At 36.2% G+C, this 25,355-nt stretch overlaps 1 protein-coding gene across 4 annotated transcripts in view; it reads right to left on the reverse strand.

The window, feature by feature from the left end:
* HMGCLL1 (3-hydroxymethyl-3-methylglutaryl-CoA lyase L1) overlaps positions 1 to 25,355 on the reverse strand; it is a 193,777-nt gene that overhangs the window by 28,444 nt on the left and 139,978 nt on the right. Inside the window, exon 8 of one of the 4 annotated variants that reach the window (XM_058734301.1) lies at positions 9,154 to 9,753. The exons of the other annotated variants lie outside the window; for them this stretch is intronic. Within the exon in view, the coding sequence (XP_058590284.1) occupies positions 9,703 to 9,753 (51 nt within the window). The 3' untranslated portion in view covers positions 9,154 to 9,702. Of the gene's footprint in view, positions 1 to 9,153; positions 9,754 to 25,355 lie in introns of those variants that run through there. 4 annotated transcript variants of the gene reach the window in all.

Below are 25,355 nucleotides of genomic sequence, written 5' to 3' on the forward strand. Positions count from 1 at the left end.
CATCCAGCAGTGCTCCTCACCAATCACTGGGTTTGTTTTAGGCCATGTGCAGTAGTTCCTTGCCCACCTGGCTCACCAGCTGGCTGGACATTGATGACAGACATTTTAACAGGTATGAGGTAATATCTCATAGTTTTGATTTGCGTTTCCCTGAAGATGAGTGATGTTGAGCACCTCTCTCTTTGTATCTGCTGGCCATCTGTGTGTCTTCTGTGGAAAAATACGTGTTCAGTTCTTTTGCCCACGTTTATTTGGGTTGTTTGCTGTTGAGTTGCATGAGTTCTTCATGTATTTTTCTTATCAATCCTTTATCAGATATGTGACTTGAAGATATTTTCTCCTATTCCATAGGTGGCCTTTTTATTTTCCTGATTGTTTCTTTTGGTGTGCAGAAGCTTTTAAGTTTGATGAAGTCCCAAATAGCCTTATAGTTTATTTTCTGTTTTTGTAGCTTGTGCTTTTGATGTCATATCCAGAAAAATGCTTCCATGACCAATGTAAAGGAGTTTTTCCCTGTTTTCCTCTAGCAGTTTTAGGGTTTCAGGTCTTCTGAAGTTTCATCCATTTCAAGTTAATTTTTGTCAGTGGTGTACGATAGGAGTCCAATTTCATTCTTCTGCGTGTGGTTATCCAGTTCCCAACACCATTTGTTGAAGAGACCATCCTTTCCCCATTGAGTATTCTTGGCTCCCTTGCAAATATTAGTTGAACACATATGTGAGAATTTATTTCTGTGCTATGAATTCTGTCGCATTGGTCTATGTGTCTATTTTTATGCCAGAAACATACTGTTTAGCTTTGTAGTATAGCTGTATAGTAGAATTTGAAATCAGGCAGCATGATGCCTCCAGCTTTGTTCTTGCTTCTCGAAACTGCTTTGGCTATTTGGGACCTTTTCAGGTTTTTTTTTTTCCTGTGAAAAATGCCACTGGAACTTTGATAGGGGTTACATCAAATCTGTAGACGGATTCAGTATGCACAATGTGGACATCATAACCATATTAATTCTTTTAATTTAAAGATTTTTTTACTGTTTATTTACTTTTATATTAAATATAATTTGTTGTCAAATTGGCTTCCATACAACACCCAGTGCTCAACCCAACAGGTGCCCTCCTCAATGCCCATCACCCACTTTCCCCATTAATTCTTAAAATCCACGAATACAGGATATCTTTCCATTTGTTGAGTTTGTTCAATTTTGCTTATCAAAGTCTTAGAGTAGAGGCCTATTACCTCCATTATTGAATTTATTCTCAAGTATTTTATTGTTTTTGTTCATATGAATGGGTTTATTTTCTTTATTTTTTGGATGTTTTGTTGTTAGTATATAGAAACACAATTGTTATCTTTTGATTTTGTATACTGCAACTTTGTTGAATTTAATAATTCTAGTCATGTTTTGATGGAGTCTAGGATTTTCTGTATATAAGACAATAGCATCTGTAAACAAAGACAGTTTTCCTCCTTTCTTTATTTCTTATTTGATTGCTCTGGCTAGGACATCTAGAATTATGTTGAATAGGGGTGGTAAGGGGGCACTCCTGTCTTGTTCCTAATCTTAGAGGAAAAACTTTGAACTTTTCACCTTTGAGCATGATGTTGTTCGGGTATGTCATAAATGACATTTATAGATTTTGTTTTTAAGTTTCATGAACAAAGCTGTTAGAATCATTTCAAAGAATATAAACTTAATAAATCAATATTGGGATACTTGTCATCTTTAAGACAGTGAATTCTCTCCCCCATGAACATTATATATCTAGCTGCTTATTCTGATTTCTTTGTATTTCTTGAATATCATTTTTAATTTGTGCAGGTTTTCATCAAAAGTTCAGTATATATTTGTTTTGAACACATATTTGGTTTCTTATAGTATTCTATAGATTTTTTTTAAATTTCTAACATGAATATTTTATTTACTCTGTTATATCTTGATTGATAATTACTCTGTGTAGGAACACTACTATTTTGAATATTTTTTAGCCTGAAACTTTGCTGAATACTGTTAATACTATATATATTCCCATTCCCACAGCCACACAATGGTTACTACATATGATAGGACTGTCTACATGAAAATCCAAGAGAATATATATTCCATCACTATAAATAACCATTTGAAAATACATATGATTTTTAAAGTCCTAATTACTTTTTATTTCTTATTGTATTGGCTAAAATCTATACAGTGCTAAAACAGCAATAGACATCTATATTAGAAACAGGATCAATCAAAAAATAATCATTTTGTATAATATTCATTGTAAGGTTTTGGTAGATAATATTCATGAACTCCATCTAGGAAGGTATCCATCTACTCTTAGTTTAAAGAGGGTTTATCATGAGCAAGTATTTATCAATTTTTGTCTGCATTTCTTAAGAAATTGTTTTCTAATCTATATATGTTATATATGTTATGTTCACTTTCCTGTTATTGAAATAATCTTTCATTCATTTCTGGTATAAACGTTGGTGTCTTAGTTTGGTCTGTTACAATACTATCAACCATGTGGCTCATAAAACAACCATTTGTTTCTCACAATTTTGGACTCTGGGATATCCAAAATAAAGGTGCCAACAGATCTGATGTCTGGTGAGGTATCTCTTGCTGATTTTCAAATGGCTGTCTTCATTTTGTATTTTTACATGACCAAGACAGAAACCACCTCATTTCTTCTCCTAAGAGCCTAGTCTTTTTCATGAGAATTCTACTCTTGTGACCTAAGTACTTACCAAAAGTTCCTATCTTCTAAAAATATAACATGGGCTTTGTGATTTCAACATAGGACTTGGCTGGGAGTGGGACACAAACATTGAGTTCATAAAAATTGGTCATGTTCTATTTATTCTTACTGCTTAATTTTGTAACAGTTTAAAATCTGTGGTGTTAAGTCTTCATGAGATTTTTTTCTTATTTTGTATTGGCATCTATACCCATGTATGTTTTCAGGTTGGTCTGGCTCCAAAACACTGCACTTAATCTCTATGGTGCACTATCATGAGTAATGGAAGTTGTTAAATAGCAAAAATTCAACAGAGTAAACTTTAAAGATCCAGTTTGCTTTATTAACGATTAATGAATCAGGCAGCATCCCATCTAGCAAGTAGATGGGAGCTCCAAAGAGTTACAGGGGGAAAGAAAGTTTTTAAAGGTAGAGAGGGAGCAGAAAAAATGAAATATTATTAGCAAAGAATCCACTGTTTTGGGCAAGGTCAGCCTCCTAACGAGAATAGAAGGGGTCTATCAGTAAATTTCCCATGTTGACTGGTTAAAGGTTTTATTCCTCGGGGGTTGAAACTGCAGTTAAGTTAAGAATTAAATCTTGATTTACTGACTTGGGGCTTTAAACTCAGTGATGCCATTTTGGGCCTGTGGTTTCCTTTTTAACAGACTATAAGATTCTTAAGGGCAGAATCTATTTGTAGACCCTCTGAGGCTCAGTATTGAGCCCCAGAACACCCTACTCCGTAAACCTCTGTGGTTAGTGGGCCAGACATTTGAGCAAAATTATGCCGGATGAGCCAAATTATTTTCACTAATCAAGAGGCAGTATCACCAGCCAAGCAGGAAGAAAACATAGTTTTGTAGGAAGCTGATAAGGGATGAACCTTTAGAATACTGGTAGCTGAAAGGAATGAAGTGCCAAGTTAAGAACAAGATCTTTGTCAGTAAGTGCCTCAATAAATAAGGGGTGAGATTTCACTTTGTGAGCTAATATGACAACCTGAGAATATTCCTGTGCTTTAACTTGTCTCTTTCCACTGCCTCTTCCACAGTTCAGGCACAATAGTTCTCTGCTCTGAAGGAGAGCAATAGCAGTTTAAATGTATCTACATGACAATACATACGGTTTGATCATTGACCATCCCATCACTCCTGCAAAAAACATGGGGATCAATCAGCCTCCTCTCCCTTTTTCTCTCTTTCTTGCCTTCCTAATTTAGCCAATCATGAGGTCCTATTAATATTGGCTCCTAAATAAATTTCCAATAACCCCCTTCTCCTACTCTGCATTGTATATGCCCTAGACACAAACCCATCAATATCTCTTGCTTGATTCAGTAAAAGAGACTATCACCTGATCTGCTTGGTCCTATGTTCCTGGAATCAACCCTTTACAGATCTGCCAGAAAATTTTTTCTAAAGTACAAACTTAAAGTTCAAATATCATTTCCTTGTTTAAAATCCTTTGTGGCTTTCCATCACCTACTGGATGAAATCCAAGATTGTTACCACTGCTAGGGAGGCCCTTCATGTTTTGGCATCAGGATATGTTGTACTGCCCCATCTTTTATCATTGTCTTACATTATGTTTACATGACCATTTTCTTTGTTACCATTATCTTGAAGTTCATATTTCAACAACTTAAAACTTCTGGTAGATTCCCTCACAATATCTGTAACTTCCTTGTTCTTACCACAATATCTTTTCTGCCTGGAAATTTGCCTATATATGAACTAACTCTTCCTCATCTGAAATATTACTTATTCTAAGAAACTATGTTTTTGGAATAAAATTATGACTTCAACTAATAAAGATATCATTTTAAGGAGTTCTTAGACACATGTGAAAACATTTATTTCATGGATTTCCATGCCTGTAGTTTAAACTGTACAGCCTATATTCAATATAGAATATATTTCCTCTTTGTATTTTTTTCATATTTTCTTTGCAAATGTTTCAACAAGAGTCATATCAGATTTCTTTTGTAGAGGCATCTATAATTAAGTTGTCATGTTACCTGAATGGATATTACCTAATTCCTGTTCCACCTTAGATCTAACACCAATTAAAATTGAATTAAATAATTCAACCAGAGCTCACTTAAGGAAAATTAGCAGACTTAAACAAACAAACAAACAAACAAACCTCAGTTTCTGAATTGTTCACTGATTCACAGACTCCCCAAGTATCCTCATTGAATACAGGTGTTTTGTTCTTTTTGTACCCTTAGGTACTATAGTATCAGGTAGTTCTGTTTTCCACAAAGAAATCAAGAAAAAAATTCCTTTTTATACAAGAGATAGACAGTTTCTATTGAAACTGTATATGTTTAGCAATATTTAGTCTCTTTGAAGATAGGTATCAAACACTAAGTAATATTATGTGTTAAACCCTGTGTTATATGCTGTGACTAACTATGACACACACAGTCTTTCTCCTAAAAAGTGAAACACTGACATGTAAATCAGCTGTGGATAATGCTGCAATAAACATGGGGGTGCAGATATCTCTTCAATACCCTGTTTTCAGTTCCTTTGTATATATACCCAAAAGGAGGATTACTGGATCATATGGTAGTTCTATTTTCAATTTTTTGAAGTACCTCCATACTATTTTCCACAGAGGCTAAACCAATTTACATTTCCACCAACAGTGCAGTAGATTTCCATTTGTTCCACATCCTCACCAGCATTTATTATCTCTTGTTTTTTTGATGGTAGCCATTCTAACAGGTGTGAGGTTATATCTCATTGTGGTTTTGACTTGCATTTTCCTGATAATAATGACATTGAACACTCATTATACATAATAGTTAATATATAAACACCTGAATGTCCATGAACAGATTAATGCATAAACAAAATATGGAATAAATATGCAATGAAATATTCTTCAACTATGAGAAAGAAATCTCTCATTGCCAACAACATGGATAGACCTTGAGGTCATCATGCTAAGTGAAATAAGTCAAACAGAAAGGGGCACCTGGGTGGCTCAGTCAATTGAGCGTCTGACTTCAGCTCAGGTCATGATCTCACAGCTTATGAGTTCGAGCCCTGAGTCGGGCTCTGTGCTGACAGCTCAGAGCCTGGAACTTGCTTCAGATTCTGTGTCTCCCTGTCTCTCTGACCCTCCCCTGTTCATGCTCTCTCTCTCTCTCTCTGTCTCAACAATAAATAAATGTTAAAACAATTAAAAAAAATAAACATTAAAAAAAATTTAAAAAAGTCAAACAGAGAAAGACAAATACTGCATGGTATCACTTGTATGTAGAATCTTAAAGAAAAAAAAAGAATATGGGGCTCCTGGGTGGCTCAGTTGGTGGAGCATCCGACTTCAACTCAGGTCATGATCTCACAGTTTGTGGGTTCGAGCCCAGCATCGGGCTCTGTGCCGACAGCTTGTTCAGAGCCTGGAGCCTGCTTTGGATTCTGTGTCTTCTCTCTCTGCCCCTCCCCCACTCGAGCACTATCTCAATATGTCTCTCAAAAAAAATGTAGAAGAATTTTAAAAAATTAAAAAAAGAATAGAAAGTGGTTAACAAAGATAGGGTGGGAGTGAGGGAAATAGGGAGAAGTTGGAAAAAGAGTACCAACTTCTAGCTATGAGTGAGTTCTGAGGATCTGATGTAAAACATGGTAACTATAGTTGATAATATTCTATTGTATAATTAAAATGTGTTACGGGCACCTGGGTGGCTCAGTCAGTTAATCATCCAACTACTGATTTTTCCTCAGTTCATCATCTCACAGTTAGTGCATTTGAGCTTCAAATTGGGCTCCACTCTGACAGCATGGAGCCTGCTTGGGATTCTCTTACTGCCCTTTCTGCACTCATGCTCTCACTCTCACAATAAATAAACAAACTTTAAAAAAAATGTGCTAAGACAGTAGAACTTACGTTCTCTCTGTCTCACACACACACACACATACACACACACAAAGTTATGTGAAGTGGTGGGTGTGTGGGGAATCCTTTCACAATGTATGCATATATCAAAACACAATGATGTACACTTTAAACATATATTTTTGTTATTTATATCTCAAATTTAAATTAAAAAGAAATAAGCAGTGGAAATACTGTGTGAGCAGCAGAACTGGGGATATGCCACGTGTGTGGTACAGGAACATAGTCCAGAAACACCTGTTAATGAAGTCTGTGTAAATTGATACTTAGGAGACAACTAGAGATTGTCCAGAGAAGGAGGCAGAAGTGTACCGTAAAGACCAACCTGCCTATGTGAGGCCTCCAGCCCAGGGGATTTGAGTGAGGGGGAGCATGACAAGCAGTAAGGTTGTGGTGGCAGGCCTAGGGCAGCCTAACAAGGGGTTGGAGATCTATTTTGAGAACTTAAGGCTACAGTGGAGTCACTAAAGACTTGAAGAAGAATGTGAGATCTTAGGTCTAATAATATACTCCATAAGGTAGCAATAGATTCAAGTTGAATGATTTTGAAATTATTGGAAAATTAATGATCAATTATCCTCTCACAGTTACACAATTAAGTTCGATAGCAACCAATTTCACCACTTAGTAAAGTACAATATCTTTTTTCATTGCAGTATAATTAACGTACAATGTTATGTTAGTTTCAGGTGTATAACCTATTGATTCAACAACTCTGTACACTACTCAGTGCTCACCACAATAAGTACAGTCACCCTCTATCACCACACAACATTATTAAAACATTATTGACTATATTCCCTATATTGTACTTTTCATCTCCATGACTTACTAACTTTGTAACTAGAAGTCTGTACTTCTTAATCTCCTTTATCTCTTTTATCCATCCTCCCACTCCCCTCACCTCTGGTAACCACCAGTTCTCTGTATTTCAGAGATTGTTGTTTTCGGTTACTTTGTATTTTTAGGTTTCACATGTAAGTGAGATCATGATTATTTGTCTTCCTCTGACTTATTTCACTTGGCATAATACCCTACAGGTCTCATCCATGTTTTTGCAAATGGAAAGATTCCATTCTTTCTTAAGGCTGAGTAATATTCCTGTGTGTGTGTGTGTGTGTGTGTATGTGTATGTACAACATCTTCTTTATCTGTTCATCTACTCATAGACACTTGGGTTGCTTCCATATCTTGACTATTATAAATAATGCTATAATGAACATGGGGACGCATATATCATTTCAAATTAGTGTTTTTGTTTTCTTTGGGTAAATACCCAGTAGTGGGATTACTGGACCATTTGATATTTCTATTTTTATTTTTCTGAGAAAACATGACTGCACCAATTTACATTCATACCAACAGTGTATAAAGGTTCTTTTTACGCTACAACATCACCAACACTTGTTATTTTTTGACTTTTTTCTTTTAGCCATTCTGACAGGTGTAAGTTGATGTGTTACTGTTGTTTACAGGTGAGGAAACATGGGGCATATGGAAGTTAAGTAATTTCCCCTAGGCCACAGGGTCAAACTTGGAACCTAAACATTTAGATTCCAGAAGCCCTGCTTGGAACTAGTGTTCTATATTCTCCCACTCAGGAGCTAAGATGCTATAGATTAAATCAGGAAAAACAATGAGTTGGCTTATCAGAAGCAATAGCTATGCTATATTTTTACATTAGGTATTTGTGTATTTGCATATTTATTTTGATTAGGGACCACATAGGATGTTTGAGGATAGAGAAAGCTAACCTCTTGTGTAGCATGGATTTATAGACCTATATTTAGTCATGCATATTTCTTTTATTTTCTAATTCATGTTATGAGTTTCAATCGAGGGCTTTTAGGATAGTATTTTGAAATTGGGACAAATATATTAATGCTGAAAAGAGGAACTTAGTGGAAGTAAAACACACACACACACACACACACACACACACACACACACACACACAAAGATGTAAAATGACAAAAGCCCAAGCCACGAAATAGCAATTTGAAGCAAGGGTACATGACGTCAGGAGCAGTAAGCAGACTGAACCCACACTGAAGCTGAAGTGGGGAATAAGAAGTCCAAATCCTGGCTATGTTTTACTACTTTTCTGTATGCCCTATAGATACTGCAAGATATAGATGCAGCTATCGCCTAGTGATCTTGAAGCCAGACATTCATGCAGTGACCCTAAAGGTGACCGATAACATGCAAATATATATTTGAAAGTAGTTGTGTTGTTTTATTCCATTGATTATTTGAAATATTTAAAGTAAGAGCAGGAGGGGTGCTTGACAGCTAGTTAGCAGAGGGGGAGGGACAGACAGAAAAGGGGAGAGCGGTGAAGGAAGGAGAGGAAGAGGAGCAAAAACTTGCTACTGTTTTTAATTTTCACTGGCCAAATGGCACCAGTGTAAAGGGGGCAAATTACTAAACCCAAGTATAAACAAAGAATCCAGGGGGCTTCTTATATCACGGGATTGACACAGGTGCATATTCATCTTTCGGCACATTTGGGAAATGAAAGTTCGACTCTTTATTCAAATACCATGAGGTTATTTACAACTAGATCTGGAGGCTTCACATTTATTATCATGAAGTATAAAGCCAAATGTCCCTTTTTCAGGAGCACCAAAGATTAACAGATTAGAATGTTTTCCACATGTCCATTTTTACTGTCAAGAGAATTTTAAAGAAGTTTTCCAGCTTCCGCAGCTGAACCAGATGTCAGTGGATCCCACAGTGAAATAAAATTGGCAGAGTAGTCTTCTCATGACCCCGGTGTTGTTTTATCAGGGATCAGTTTTATGTCTAAGATCCATTCCTTGCTGAAGACTGTAAAGTTTTTGGGTCCAGTCTGCCACAATTACTGAAATCCGCTGATTTGTTTGAACCACTGAAACTAAGCAATATTTCTTGTAACTTTTCTCACATGATGCTATAATTGTTGTTTGTGTTGGCACAAGAAAAGCAAAGGGTCTTATTTCCACTGTGAGTTTCTGGTCTCTGGTTTCAGAAACATCAGTAGAGAATATTTTACCAGCCACATTTTTTGTTATGTAAATAAGTCCTAGGGATTTACACTATAGGCTCCTCCATTGTGTTCGCAAATGACCATGGGCTGAAAGACAGTGGATAGACACTTTGTAAGATAACTGTAGGAGGTAACGCAATACAAAAAAAGGTATTTTATTTTCATTGCTAGCTTTGGTTCAGGATTTCATGACCAGAAGTCCAAATGCAGTTATATGGATATATTTCATTCTTTTCTTTCTTTAATTTGTAATTTGTCACTTAATTTAAAAAGCATAAAGTAGACATGTAGTTTAAAACATAATAATATGAGGGTTGCCTGGGTGGCTCAGTCAGTTGGGCATCTGACCTTGCCCAGGTCATGATCCCGTGGTTTGTGTGTCTGAGCCCCATCGGGCTCTGTGATGACAACCCAGCCTGCTTTGGAGTGCCTGCTTTGGAGTCTGTAGCTCCCTCTCGCTCTCTGTCTCTGTCAAAAATACACAAACATAAAAAAAAATAATAAAATGAACATCCTGCTTACCTTACAGTTTAAGATAAAGCATCACTAATATATTTTTAAAATTTTTTTGAGAGAGACAGAGAGAGACAGAGCGTGAGGGGGGAGGGGCAGGGAAAGAGGGAGACAAAGATTCTGAAGCAGGCTCCAGGCTCCAAGCTGTCAGCACAGAGCCTTATGTGGGGCTTGAATCCACAAGCTGTGAGATCATCACTAATATTTTTGAATTCCCCTGCAAGCTCTACTTGATGACATGTGCCCTCTGCAAATCATGCTTTTGTTTTTCTTTATAGTGTTAAAATGATGGCTAATTTTGTCTATTTTCAAACCTCACATTTTTACATAACAAACATTACTTTAGGTATTCTTCAATAATTTGCTTTTTTCACCCATTATTAATTTTTGCAGACGAATCCTGTGATTACACGTAGCTCTTAGATATTCCTTACCATAGCATATTTCATTATGTGAATATGCAATACTTTACCCAATTCATTTGAGATGGAAATTGGAGCTGATTCAGTTTTTATTATTAACATTTTTGCTATAAACTCACTGTATCTCCTGCTGTACGTGTACAAGAGATTTTCTAAGTATATATCTCAATGAATTTCTGGATCACAGGGTAGGTACATGTTCAAAATTACTATAAAGAACCAACCTTATTCAAAAGTGGTTGTATCACTACATAGTCTCATTAGCAGGATGTGAGATTTTCTGTAAATCAACATTATTACCAGCACTGGATATCCAACCCTGGATATGTCTGACTTTTAGCTGCTTGGCAATATACAAGGAATAAAATAGAATTGCTTATTTTCATCTGCATTTTTCTGATTAATAACACGGCATTTGTGTTCCCTTTTGTGTGTAATACCCAATGGAGTCCTTTGGCCATTTTCTTACTGGTTTCTTTCTTTCAAGTATACATAGAGAAAAGAGCACAAATCATAACTGTACAGATCAACGAGTGTGCATAAGCCCACCCACATCAGAAAACAGAATATCACCAGTCTAAGATGCCCTTCTCACATCGCCCCCCCCATTATGCTATTCCCATCTTAGCATCTATCACTAATGGATGAGTTTTATATGTTTTCAAATGTTACATAATATAATATACACTTCATCATGTCTGTCTTCTCTTGCTCAACAACTATTCTTGAAATTCAAACATGTTATATGTAGTAGGGTTTTGTTAATGATCATAAATGATAAATGCAGATACCACCATCTATATACATTCAATTGCTGACATGGATTTGAATTGCTTCCAATTTGGGGCTATTGCAAAGAATACTAGTGTGAACATTCTTGAACATATTTTTTGGTGAACGTGTGTACATTTTGTTAGTATATATTTAGGAATGCAGTTGCTGAGTTTTAAGGTATGCATATGTTAAAAAGTGGTGGTATCAATTTAAACTCCCACCAGCACTGCTTAAGAATGTCATCTGTTCAAAATTCTTGCCAATACTTACCAGACTCTATAATTTTAGCAATTCTTGCAGTTATACAGTGGTATCTCACTGTGGCTTTAATTTACATTACTCTGATGATTAATGGAGTGAGTACCTCTTCATAGCTTATCAACATTAGTATACCTTCTGTTGTAAAATGTCTCTTCAACTCACTTGTTCATTATTCTATTGGGCTTTTAATCTTTATTTTTTTCATAGATTAATAGGAGTTCTACATGTCGTCGGTATAGTATACCTTTGTCAAATATATAAAGTGCAAATATCTTTCCCCATGTTGTGGCTTTTCTTTGTTGCTATTGTTGTTTAGTTTCATAATGTATCTCTTTTTGTTTTAATAAACTTAGTATTTTAGGGCAGCTTTAGATTTTCTGAAAAATGTGAAAATAGTACCAAGAATTACTATATTAACTGTACCCAATTACCATAACCAGTTAATCCTATTATTGATATATTTTATTAATATGTATCCTGCTCTCTTTGGGTGGAAAATTCTACAAATATCACTTAGAATAAATGGGTTGATACTGCTATTCATATCAATTCTAATTTTACTGATTTTCTGCTTGTTTGTAATATCAATTACTGAAAGAGGTATGTCAAAGTCTTCAAATGTAATAGGCAGTTGGTCTATTTCTTGTTTGACTACTGCCAGTTTTGCCTCATAAATTTTTATGCTGTGTTGTTAGGCGCATACATATTTACAATTGTTATTTCTTCTTAATTATCCTTTTGTCATTATGTAATATGGAAATTTATCCCTAGTACTTTTCCTTGTTTTGAAGTCTGCTTTGTTGGAAATTAATATTGCTACCCCAGCTGTCATTTGATTAGTATGGGAGCCTTCATGTATAAAGCAGATTTCTGGTAGACAAAAAGTAGTTGGGTCTTATTTTTATCCACTCTGACAATCTCTGTCTTCAAAGCAGTGTAGTAATACTATTCACATTTGAAATGATTAGAGATTACAGGTAGATTATATCCACCATGTTCGTAAATGTGTTTTTTCATTACCTTTTTTCTTTTCCTACTCCCTTTTTTTCAGGCTTCTCTGGTTTTAACTGAGCATTTTATGATTCTATTGTATCTCTTAGTAAATCAATCGTAGTTCTTTCAAGAGTTTTTAGTCATTTATCTAGACTTTCCAACATACCTTTTTAACTAGTCTAAATTCACCTTCAAGTAATATGATACCATTTCATGTGTAGTGTTGATACTTTATAACAGAGTATTCCCAATTTCTCCTCCCATCCCTTCTAACATTGCTGTCATTCACTTAATTTATCATTAGGCTAATATTACTCTATCCTTTGTAACTATTTCTACTTTGAACCAACAGCTGTCTATTAGAGGAATTAAGAATATTTTTAAATAAAAGATTGTATTTTACATTCATTTATTGCATCTCTGCTCTTCCTTTCTTATGTAGATCTGATTTTTTCTGTTATATATAATTTTCCTTATCTATGAAGAATGTCTTGAACATTTCTACAGGGCAACTTACTGATGATGAACTCCCTCAGGGTTTGTCTGAAAAAGCATCTGTTTCGAATGGGGGCCAAGATGGTGTAGCAGCATGGAAGTTCTTGGCTTTTTTCATCCCTGAAATGCAGCTAGATAAGCACCAAACCATTTTGCACACCTAGGAAATTGATCTTTGGAATAACACAAAAATCTGCATAATGCAAGACATAGAACTCAGCAGGTATGTAGTATGGAGAGGTGAGGTGGAAGAGAGAAGCCTCAGAGAATAGGGAGATGTTTTTGTGGAGAGAGGACAAAGAAGCAGGAGAGAATGTGGCACATCGGAGAGTACAGGAAAAGGACTCCTCCCAAAAGTAGCTGGAGAGAAAGAGTGGAAACGCTCACAAGGGAATGAACAAGAAATCTGTTTCCCAACACCACTGATGTGGAGAAAGGAGAGGGTTGCAATACCATTAGGACCCTATAAACTGGGGAGCGCAGAGTTGGAAAATCTGGAGCTCAATACCTGGGGGTGCTCTGGTAGGAAGGGCGAATCCTTGGGAACAGGCAGTGTGAGGTCTGAGGGATCCATGGGCCACACAGGGAGAAGCGGTTTCCCTTTTTGGAGGGTATTTGGTAGAGGCCACACAGCCTCCTCACAGGCAAAAGTCCCAGCAGACCCCAGAGAGCAGCCATGTTTGCTGGTATTGGAGCAAAGGCACCAGAGTGTGGTGAAACCTGGTGCCAGCTGTGTGTTGTGATTTGACATAATCTCTGAACCACTGCTGCTATGCAATTGCACACACTTTTTTCTGGGTAAGCCGGCACCAACCACAATCTCTGAACCTCTGCCACAGCATGATCACAAAAATGTTCTCTGGGGCAATGTGGCCCCCAGCCATTGCTCTGTGAGATCCTCCCCCAGAGGGATGGAGTGGGTCCAAGCTGCAGTGTTGTCAGAAGTGAGGGGTTTGGAAGCATTGCCCATCTGAGATAAAATTCGGGAGGGAGGTGCCACTTGGCAGGCTGATGGCTTGGATATTGTGGGGAAGTGTGGATACAGTGTAGAAGTGAGGAATGGACAAAAGCCTGAGACAAAAGAGAGATGTTTGGTTGTGGGTCAGTGAGAAACTCACAACCAGTGAAGAAATTGAATCATTAATCAAAAATCTCCCAACAAATAAAAGTCCAGAGTGGATGGCATTCCAAAGGAATTCTACCAAACATTTAAAGGAGAGTTAACACCTATTCTTTTGAAGCTGTTCCAAAAATAGAAATGTAAGGAAAGCTTCAAACTCATTCTATGAGGCCAGCATTACCTTGATTCCAAAATGAAAGATCCCGCTAAAAAGGGGAACTATAAAGAATTTCCCTGATGAACATGGATGCAAAAATTCTCAACAAGATACTAGCTAAGTGGATATAATAATACATTAAAAATTATTTACCATGATCAAGTGAGATTTATAACTGGGATTCAGGGCTGGTTCATATCCACATATCAATCAGTGTGACACACCACATTTATAAAAGAAAGAATAACAACCAAGTGATCCTCTCAGTTGGTGCAAAGAAAGTACTTGACAAAATACAGCATCCTTTCTTAATAAAAACCCTAAGAAAGTAGGGATAGAAGGATCATACCTCAAGATCATAAAAGTCATATATGAAAGACCCACAGCTAATATCATCCTCAATGGGGAAAAACTAAGAGTTTTTCCCCCTAAGGTCAGGAACACAATAGGGTTGTCCACTCTCACCACTGTTAATTCAAAATAGTATTGGAAGTTTTAGCCTCAGCAATCAGACAACACAAAAAAATAAAAGGCATCCAAATACACAAGGAGGAAGTCAATCTTAAAGTCTTTGCAGATGACATGATACTCTGTGGAAAACCCAAAAGATTCTGCCAAAAACTGCTAGAACTGATCCATGAATTCAGCAAAGTCGCAGGATATAAAATCAATGCATGGAAATTGGTTGCATTTCTATACATCAATAATGAAGCAGAAGAGTGCTGCTATAAACATTGGGGTACAAGTGCCCCTATGCATCAGTACTCCTGTATCCCTTGGATAAATTCCTAGCAGTGCTATTGCTGGGTCATAGGGTAGGTCTATTTTTAATTTTCTGAGGAACCTCCACACTGCTTTCCAGACGGGCTGCACCAATGATTTCACTCTTATGTGGATCCTGAGAAACTTAACAGAAACCCATGGGGGAGGGGAAGGAAAAAAAAAAAAAGAGGTTAGAGTGGGAGAGAGCCAAAGCATAAGAGACTGTTAAAAACTGAGAACAAACTGAGGGTTGATGGGGGGTGGGAGGGAGGGAAGGGTGGGTGATGGGTATTGAGGAGGGCACCTTTTGGGATGAGCACTGGGTGTTGTATGGAAACCAATTTGACAATAAATTTCATATATTAAAAAATAAATAAAAAATTATGAAGCAGAAGAAAGAAAAATCAAGGAATCCCATTTACAACTGCACCAAAACCAATAAAATACCTAGGAATAAGCCTAACCAAAGAGGTGAAAAATGTATACACTGAAAACTATAGAAAGCTTATGAAAGAAATTGAAGAAGACACAAAAAATGGAAAAATATTCCAAGTTCGTAGATTAGAAAAACAAATATTGTTAAAATGCCTATACTACCCAAAGCATTCTACATATTCAATGCAATCCCTATCATAATAATAGCATTCTTCACAGAGCTAGAACAAACAATCCTAAAATTTGTACTGAACCAATCCCAGACTTTAGCCTCTATTACAAAGCTGTAATCATCAAGACAGCATGGTATTGGCACAAAAACAGACACATAGACCAATGGAATAGAATAGAAACCCCAGAACTAGACCCACAAAAGTATGGCCAACTCATCTTTGACAAAGCAGGAAAGAATATCCAATGGAAAAAAGACAGTCTCTTTAACAAATGGTGCTGGGAGAACTGGACACAACATGCAGAAGAATGAAACTAGACCACTTTCTTACACCATTCACAAAAATAAACTCAAAATGGACAAAGGACCTGGATGTGAGACAGGAGACCATCAAAACCTTAGAGGAGAAAGCAGGGAAAGATCTCTCTGACCTCAGCTGCAGCAATTTCTTACTTGACACATCCCCAAAGGCAAGGGAATTAAAAGCAAAAATGAACTATTGGGACCTCATGAAGATAAAAAGTTTCTGCACACCAAAGGAAACAATCCACAAAACTAAAAGGCAACCAACGGAATGGGAAAAGATATTTGCAAATGACATATTGGACAAAGGGCTAGCATCCAAAATCTATGAAGAACTCACCAAACTCCACACCCAAAAACCAAATAATCCAATGAAGAAATGGGTAGAAAACATGAATAGACACTTCTTTAAAGAAGACATCCAGATGGCCAACAGGCACATGAAAAGATACTCAACATCGCTCTTCATCAGGGAAATACAAATCAAAACCACACTCAGATATCACCTCATGCCAGTCAGAGTGGCCAAAATGAACAAATCAGGAGACTATAGATGCTGGCGAGGATGTGGAGAAACGGGAACCCTCTTACACTGTTGGTGGGAATGCAAACTGGTGCAGCCACTCTGGAAAACAGTGTGGAGGTTCCTCAAAAAATTAAAAATAGACTTACCCTATGACCCAGCAATAGCACTGCTAGGAATTTACCCCAGGGATACAGGAGTACTGATGCATAGGGGCACTTGTACTCCAATGTTTATAGCAGCACTCTCAACAATAGCCAAATTATGGAAAGAGCCAAAATGTCCATCAACTGATGAATGGATAAAGAAATTGTGGTTTATTTTTTTTTTAATATTTTTTTTAACATTTATTTTTGAGACAGAGAGAGACAGAGCATGAATGGGGGAGGGTCAGAGAGAGGGAGACACAGAATCCGAAACAGGCTCCAGGCTCTGAGCTGTCAGCACAGGGCCCGACGCGGGGCTCGAACCCACGGACCGTGAGATCATGACCTGAGCCGAAGTCGGCCGCTCAACCGACTGAGCCACCCAGGCGCCCCAAGAAATTGTGGTTTATATACACAATGGAATACTACGTGGCAATGAGAAAGGATGAAATATGGCCTTTTGTAGCAACGTGGATGGAACTGGAGAGTGTGATGCTAAGTGAAATAAGTCATACAGAGAAAGACAGACACCATATGTTTTCACTCTTACGTGGATCCTGAGAAACTTAACAGGAACCCATGGGGGAGGGGAAGGAAAAAAAAAAGAGGTTAGAGTGGGAGAGAGCCAAAGCATAAGAGACTCTTAAAAACTGAGAACAAACTGAGGGTTGATGGGGGGTGGGAGGGAGGGGAGAGTAGGTGATGGGTATTGAAGAGGGCATCTTTTGGGATGAGCACTGGGTGTTGTATGGAAACCAATTTGACAATAAATTTCGTATATTAAAAAAAGAAAACCCATGAAAGAATTTCAAAGACTCTTCTTTCCTGGCTTTGGGAAATGTTAGTGTGCAAGTACTGTGTTGTTTGGTTTTGTTTTTCAAATTCAAGCTTGTTTATTATTTCAGGAAAAAATCCTATAATAAATATAAATTAAAAAATAATTTGTAGTGAACCAGAAGAGACCTCGAATAACCAAAGAAATCCTGGAAAAACAAAGAAACAAAAAACCAAGGTTAGAGGCATCACAATTCCAGGCTTACAAAGCTGTAATCATCAACACGTATGGTATTGGCACAAAGACAGACAAATAGATCAATGGAACAGAATAGACAACCCATAAATGAACCCACAAACGTATGGCCAACTAATCTTTGATGAAGCAGGAAGGAATATCCAGTGGAATAAAGACAGTCCCTTCAGCAAACAGTGCTGGAAAAACTGGACAGCATCATACAGAAGAATGAAACTGGGCCACTTTCTTACACCATACACAATAATAAACTCAAAATGGATGAAAGACCTAACTGTTAAGACAGGAAGCCATCAAAATCCTTGAGGAGAAAGCAGGCAAAAACCTCTTTGACCTCGACCATAGCAACTTCTCACTATGTCACCAGAGGCAAGGTAAACAAAAGCAAAAATGAACTATTGGGACCTCATCAAGATAAAAAGCTTCTGCACAAAGAAGGAAACAATCAGCGAATCTAAAAGGCAACCGGTGGAATAGGAGAAGATATCTGCAAAAATTTTGGTTAGTATCCAAAATCTATAAAGAATTTATCAAACTCAACACCCAAAAAACAAATAATCCAGTGAAGAATTGGGTAGAAGACATGAATAGACACTTTGCCGAATAAGACATCCAGATGGCCAACAGACCCATGAAAAGATGCTTAACATCACTCATCATTAAGGAAATACAAATAAACACCAAATTGAGATACCACCTCACACCAGTCAGAGTGGCTAAAATTAACAACTCGGGCAACAACAATGTTGGCAAGGATGTGGAGAAAGAGAACACTTTTGTACTACTGGTGGGAATGTAAACTGGTGAAGCCAGTCTGGAAAACAGTATGGAGGTTCCTCAAAAACTTAAAAATAGAATTACCCTATGACCCAGGAATTGCACTACTAGGAATTTATCCAAAGTATCTAGGAGTGCTGATTCATAGCACATGAACCCCAATGTTTATAGCAGCGTTACCATAATTGCTGAAGTATGGAAAGAGTCTGAATGTCCATAAAGTGATAAATGGATAAAGAAGATGAGGTATATATATTGTATGTATACATGGTGTGCACACACATACACAATGAATATTACTTGGCAATCAAAAAGAATGAAATCTTGGAATTAGCAATAACATGTATAGAACTAAAGGGTATTATGCTAAGCAAAATTAGTCAGAGAAAGACAATTGTCATATGACTTCACTTATCTGTGGAACTTAAGATACAAAATATATGAACATAAAGGGAGGGAAGCAAAAATAATATGAAAACAGGGAGGAGGATAAAACATAAGAGGCCCTTAAATACAGAAACCAAACTGAGGGTTCCTGAGGGGGTTTTGGGTGGGGGGATTGGCTAAATGGACAAGTGGCATTAAGGAAGATACTTGCTGGGATGAGCACTGGGTGTTATATGTAGGGGATGAATCACTGATTCTACTCCTTAAATCATTATTGTACTATATACTAACTAACTTGGATGTAATTATTGAATTAAATAAATAATAAATAAAATACAGCTAGATTCTCATATCTTCTTCTGTATCCAGTCTTTTTTGATGTGACATTTTATAGGAGCACATGAAGAAAAGCTAGCCTTATTTAAATATGTAGTTGGAAAAGTAAGACTCTTAATAACCTAAAGTTTATTTCAATGTTGAGTCCAAAATCATGTCAATAAGTTTTTTTAGTCTGTTACCTTTAAATCTGTTGGAATATTTTTCACATTGAATGGATATTTTTACCCATGTAGAATTTTGGAACGTCATGCATTAGTCACTTGGTAAATGTTGGTTCACAGATACGTATAGATCTTGGCAGTGTTCACACATTTAGTTATATAATATGAAAGATCAAAATGAAAATTAATATTTTTTAAAAAAGCATTTGTTTCTCCAATTCTTTTGAGGAATAATTCTGTTGAATACATAATTCTAGGATTCTTGGGTTTTTTCCTTCAACATTTTAAATGTTATTTTTTGAGAGAGAGCGAGAGAAAGTCCCTGTGCATGAGGCCAGGCTGGGAGACAGGGAGAGACAATTCCAAGCAGGATCCACATGGTGAGTGCAGAGTCCAACATGGTGCTCGATCCCATGATTATGAGATGATGATCTGAGCCAAAATCAAGAGTTAAAAGCTTAACCAACTGAGCCATCCAAGTGCCCCTTTCCTTTATTTTTAATATTTCACCCCACGTTCCTATTGGTGGCACGATTTCTAATGAGAAATCCAATGTGATTCTTATCTATGTTCCTATATAGGTAAGAAGTTTATTTTCCTTTGGCTTCTTTTAAGGTTTCCTCTGTCTTTAGTTTTCTATAACTTGAATATGATGTGCCTAGGTGTAGATATTTTTATATTGATCCTGATTGGTGTTCCCTGAGTTTCCTGGAGCTGTGATTTGGTGTCTGCCATTAATTTCAAAATGCCCTCTGATATTGCTTTAAATATTTCTTCTACTCTCCTTTTCTTCTTCTTCTCTTACTCTAAGAACACATATGGTGTACCTTTCAAAATCATCCCACAGTCGTTGTATAGTTTGTTTTTTTCTCTTTGCATTTCAGTTTTATGAAGTTTCTATTGACATATTTTTAAATGGTTATTTTTTGAGAGATCAAGAGATTGTGAGGGGGCAGAGAGTGAACGAGAGAATCTCAAGCAGGCTCCACATTGTCAGCACAGAGCCCAAATGGGGCTTAAGCTCACAAACTGTGAGATCATAACCTGAGCCAAAATTGAGTACAATGCTTAAGCAGCTGAGCCACCCAGGCACCCCTCTATTGACATATTTTTAAGCTCACTGATTATCTCTTTGGCCATGTGCAGTCCACTGATGAGTCCATTCTTCATTTCTGTTTCTTTTTCCCTCCTGCAATTCCTTTTAATATCTTCTTAGATTTTCCATCTCTATGCTATATTCACATCTCTTTTTTGCATGTTTATACTTTTGCTGTTAAAGCCCTTATATCATATTCATAGTTACTTTACATTCCCTCTCTGAATATTCTAACATCTGTATCATATCTGAGTCTAGTTCTGATGTTTTGTCTCTTTAGGCTTTTTTTTTTTTTTTTTTCTGTTTTCTGCATGGCTCTTGGCTGGTTTTGTGATTTTTTGTTGTTGTTGAAAGCCAGACATTTTGTATCTGATGACAGAAACTGGGGTAAATAAGCTGAACACATGTGAGAATTTGTGAGTTTAGCTAGGAGTTTGGCTATTTTGAATGTTGTAGCTGTAACAGCCAGAGGCTTTAGTTTCCTTGATTTTGTCTTACCTCTTTATGTAGAATTCCCTAAGTATTCCTTCTCAGAGTTTATATCTTGCAGCCCTTTCAGCTTTAATTCACTGCTAGTATGCTAAAGACTTGATGGTGTGATGATAAGGTGTAGGGGAAGGGAAAGACTTTATAATCTTAAGACTCTTAGACTTTTAGTGGGCCTGTATCTGAGATGACCTTCACAAGTGTTTCTCCAGCATTATCAATTTTTTCTACTCTCTTAGTAAGGCATGAAGTCTAACAGGGAGTGCAGTGGGATGGATGTCCTTCCCCAGCTGGGATAAGTCTCTGGTAATGTCTTTTTCCCTAGAGAATAGGCTTTTGTAGGGAGAATGTTTTGGTAATATTGCACAGTGAATATTCTTCCTCTCTCCTTGCCTAAACCACAAGATCTTTCTCAGCTCCTCACTATTGGAACTTGGTGAAGTTCCTTGAAGTAAAACTCATGAAATTGTGATGACTCCTTTGAGTTTGGAGCTAGAGTTTCTCCCTCTCCTTCTTATCCATGCTTCCCCTCCAGCAGCTGGTCAAAATACCATTTACATGTTTCTACCTGATAAGGGGACCTCAGCTGTGCAACTCTGGATTTGTCTATCTATCTCCAGATTTCAGGATAGAGATTTGCCCTGCAATCTCAGTTCTCTGATGGTTTCAAGAAAAGTCATTTATTTTCAGTTAGATTTTTTTTCTTGTTTTAAGAATAAGGGTGATGATTTCCAAGCTCTTTACACCGGACACTGATAACAGAGTTTTATATCTTTTTTACAGACAGAAAATTCTAATTTTAATGTAATCTACTTACTGATCTTTTTCTATCTTGTTAGCTCTTTATTAAATAATATACCACTGTCTATGCAAATCATTTTCTCTCATGTTATTTGCTTCCATGCTTAGAGTTAGGAGGCATCAGGACTTGATACTATGTACAATGTAAGATAAGGATTAGGATTTTTTCCCCCATGTGGATATCTAGTTGAATAAGCACCATTTATTGAAAAGATCACACTTTTCCCAGTTTCAGACTTGCTTTTAAATTTAAGGCAAGAGAAAAAAATTGAATAGTGAGAAACACTGAGCACCAAATGTATGGTATAGATACATTATACACTGAAATAACCATGTCTTTTTCTTTTTAAACTGTAAAGTAGTGATTTCTAATACATTTTCTAATGTTGAACCTAACTTGAATTCATAGAATAAAACAAAGTTCTCAGTTTATATGTTACCTTCTTATACATTATTGTATTTTGTTTATTAATTATTTAGGATATGGCATCAATGTTCATGAGTGAGACTGGCCATTATTGTCCTTTTATATACTGTCCTTGATTGATTTGGGAGCCAGAAGTATATTACTTGTAAAATGAAATGGGATTTCATTTCTGTATTTCAGTATTGTCTGAAAATGTTTGTGTAATACAGAAACGACTTCCTTTATGTTCAACATAACTCACCCATAAAACCATTTGTGTCTGATGTTTTCATTGTGGGAAAAAAAAAACAAACTATTGTTTCAATACAGATCTATTTCTTTTTTTCCATTTCTGATCATTTATATCATTCCATGAATTTTCTTTTCACATTATTTTTCAAATATGTTGAGGTAACAATTTCTTACATTTTGATCTATGCTACATCTGTAATAGTGTACATTCCTTCCATCTTCTCATTTCTCCTTATGATATCAAAAGTGAGATAATTTAAGCCATTCAAAGTTTCACAGAAAACTAATAAACTCTTAACAGAAGTTAGGAAGAAACATAAATTTCCATATGAATTTAAAATAGAGAAGTGAAAAAAGAGTACATATGAATGAATGTAGGAATTTATCTGTCAGATAATGATAGAGAGGTCTTAAACATTTACAGACCAGCAACTTCTTTGGGTGAATGGATTATAAAAGAATAAATATGTGTTAAAAAGAGATTACCTAAATATTACATATAATCAAAATAGTTGTTAAAGATTAAAATATTATTTAAAGAAAATATGAAAACAGACATGAATCTAGGTTAGTAACCACACAGATGTTTAAACACTTTACATATATGTTTAGTTTTTTAATGACGTAGCAAAACTCTCAAGTCATTAGTGAGGCACCATTGCAGGTCAGTCTCCTGGTCTTATGCAGAGTCAAAATTTGCATTTGAAATGACATCTTGTTTAATTGTCATTAAATTAATGTTTTCCGGCTTTATTGAGAAATAACTAACATACATCACTGCATAAGCTTAAGGTGTACAGCATAATGACTTGACTCACATTTATTAGGAAATGATTACAGTAAGTGTAATTATCATCCATCATCTCATAGAGACACATTAAAAAGAAACAGCCAAAAAAGAATACAACTTTTCTTGTGATGAGAACTCTAAGGTTTTACTCTTAATTCTGCTGTATGATACATAGGAAAGTTGTTAACTATAGTCCTCATGCTATACATCACCAGTACTTATTTATCTTATAACTTGAAGCTTGCACTTTTGAAGATATTTTCCCAAGTTCCCTTCTCCTCTTCCCACACTTGTGATAACCATAAAACTGATGACTTTTGTCATGAGCTTGCTTCCTGCCCCCCCCCATGCCCCTGTGGGTGTCTTTTTTCTTTTTTTAGATTCCATATGTAAGTGAGTTTATACACTATTGTCTGTCTGCCTTATTTCACTTAATGTCCTCAAGGTCCATCCATGTTGTCACAAATGGTAGAATTTTTTTGTTTTTATGTCTGAGTAATATTCCATATTATATATTATAATATTCCACATTATATATTCCATTTTATATATAATATTTACATTATATATTCCCTATTATATATTCCATAGCTTCTTTATCCACTTATCTGTTTTTTCCATGTCTTGACTATGGTGAATACTGTTACTATACATGTGGGGATGCACATGAGAAGGTTATGCCAACATTTTTAAAAAGTTAGATGAAAGTAAAATTCACATAATGATATAAATGATCAGAAATGGAAAAAAAGAAATAGAACTCATTAAATGATAGTTTACATATTTAATTTCTTTGACTATATTCTCAGAAGTGGAACTGCTGGATTATAAAATAGTTCTATTTTTAATTTTTTGAGGATACTCCATTCTTTTTTCTATAGTGGCTGTATCACTTTACAATTCCAGCAACAAGGCAAAAGGATTCACTTTTTCTCAACATCCTCACCAGCACTGGCTATCTCTTGTCTTTTTGGTGATGGCCATTCTAACAGGCATGAAGTAATCTCTCATTGTGGTTTAGATTTGTATTTCCCTAATGACTAGTATTCCCTAATGAACAGTGAGTATCTTTTCATGTACCTGCTGGCCATTTGTGTATTGCCTTTGGAAAAATATCTGTTCAGCTATGTTGCCCATTTTTTAAATAGGATATTTTTGTTAGTTTTTTGCTCTTGAGTTGTAGTTCTTTATATATTTTGGTATTAACTCCTTATCAGATATGTTTTGCAATTATTTTTTCCCATTCCATAGGTTGTCCTTTTACTTTGTTGAAATTTTATTGGGCTGTGCAGAAGCTTTTTAGTTTAATGTAGCCCAACTTATTTTTTATTTTGTTGCTTGTACTTTAGGTGTAATATCCAAAGTGTCAGTGCCAAGATCCATGTTAAGGAGATTTCTTTCCAGTTTTCTTTCATAAATTTCATCATTTCAGATCTTATATTTCAGTCTTTAATCTGTTTCAAGTAAATTTTTGTGAATGGTATAAGACAAGTGTCTAGTTCTGTTCTTTGACATGTGCGTATCCAATTGTCACTGCACCATTTACTTCAGAGACTGTCTTTTCTCCAGTAAGTATTCTTGGAATCCTGATCCTATTAGTTGAACATATTTCTTGGGTTTACTTCTGGGCTCTCAATTATATTCCATTGATCTATGTATCTTTTTTTAAGTTTATTTATTTTGAGAGACAAAGAGAGTAAGCAGGGGGTGGGGCAAAGAGAGAACAGGAGGATCCCAAGCAGTATCTGTCAGAGCAGAGTCCAATGCAGGACTCAAATGCACAAAACTGTGAGATCAAGACCTGAGCCAACATCAAGAGTTGGATGCTTAACCAACTGAGCCACCCAGGCACTCCATCTGTATGTCTTTTTTAATGCCAGTACTATGTTCCTCCTTTTGCTGTTGTATTTATTTTTTTACTTGAAGTACGGCTGACAAACAATGTTACATTAGTTTCAAGTGTAGAACAGAGTGATTTGACATTATACATCATGCTCACCACAAGTATACCTACCATCTGTCATCATACAAGACCATTACAATACCACTGAATATATCCAGTGCTGTGCTTTTTATCCCCATGACTTA

This window comes from Neofelis nebulosa, chromosome 6 (genome assembly GCF_028018385.1).
Source record: "Neofelis nebulosa isolate mNeoNeb1 chromosome 6, mNeoNeb1.pri, whole genome shotgun sequence".
Taxonomy (NCBI): Eukaryota; Metazoa; Chordata; class Mammalia; order Carnivora; family Felidae; genus Neofelis; species Neofelis nebulosa.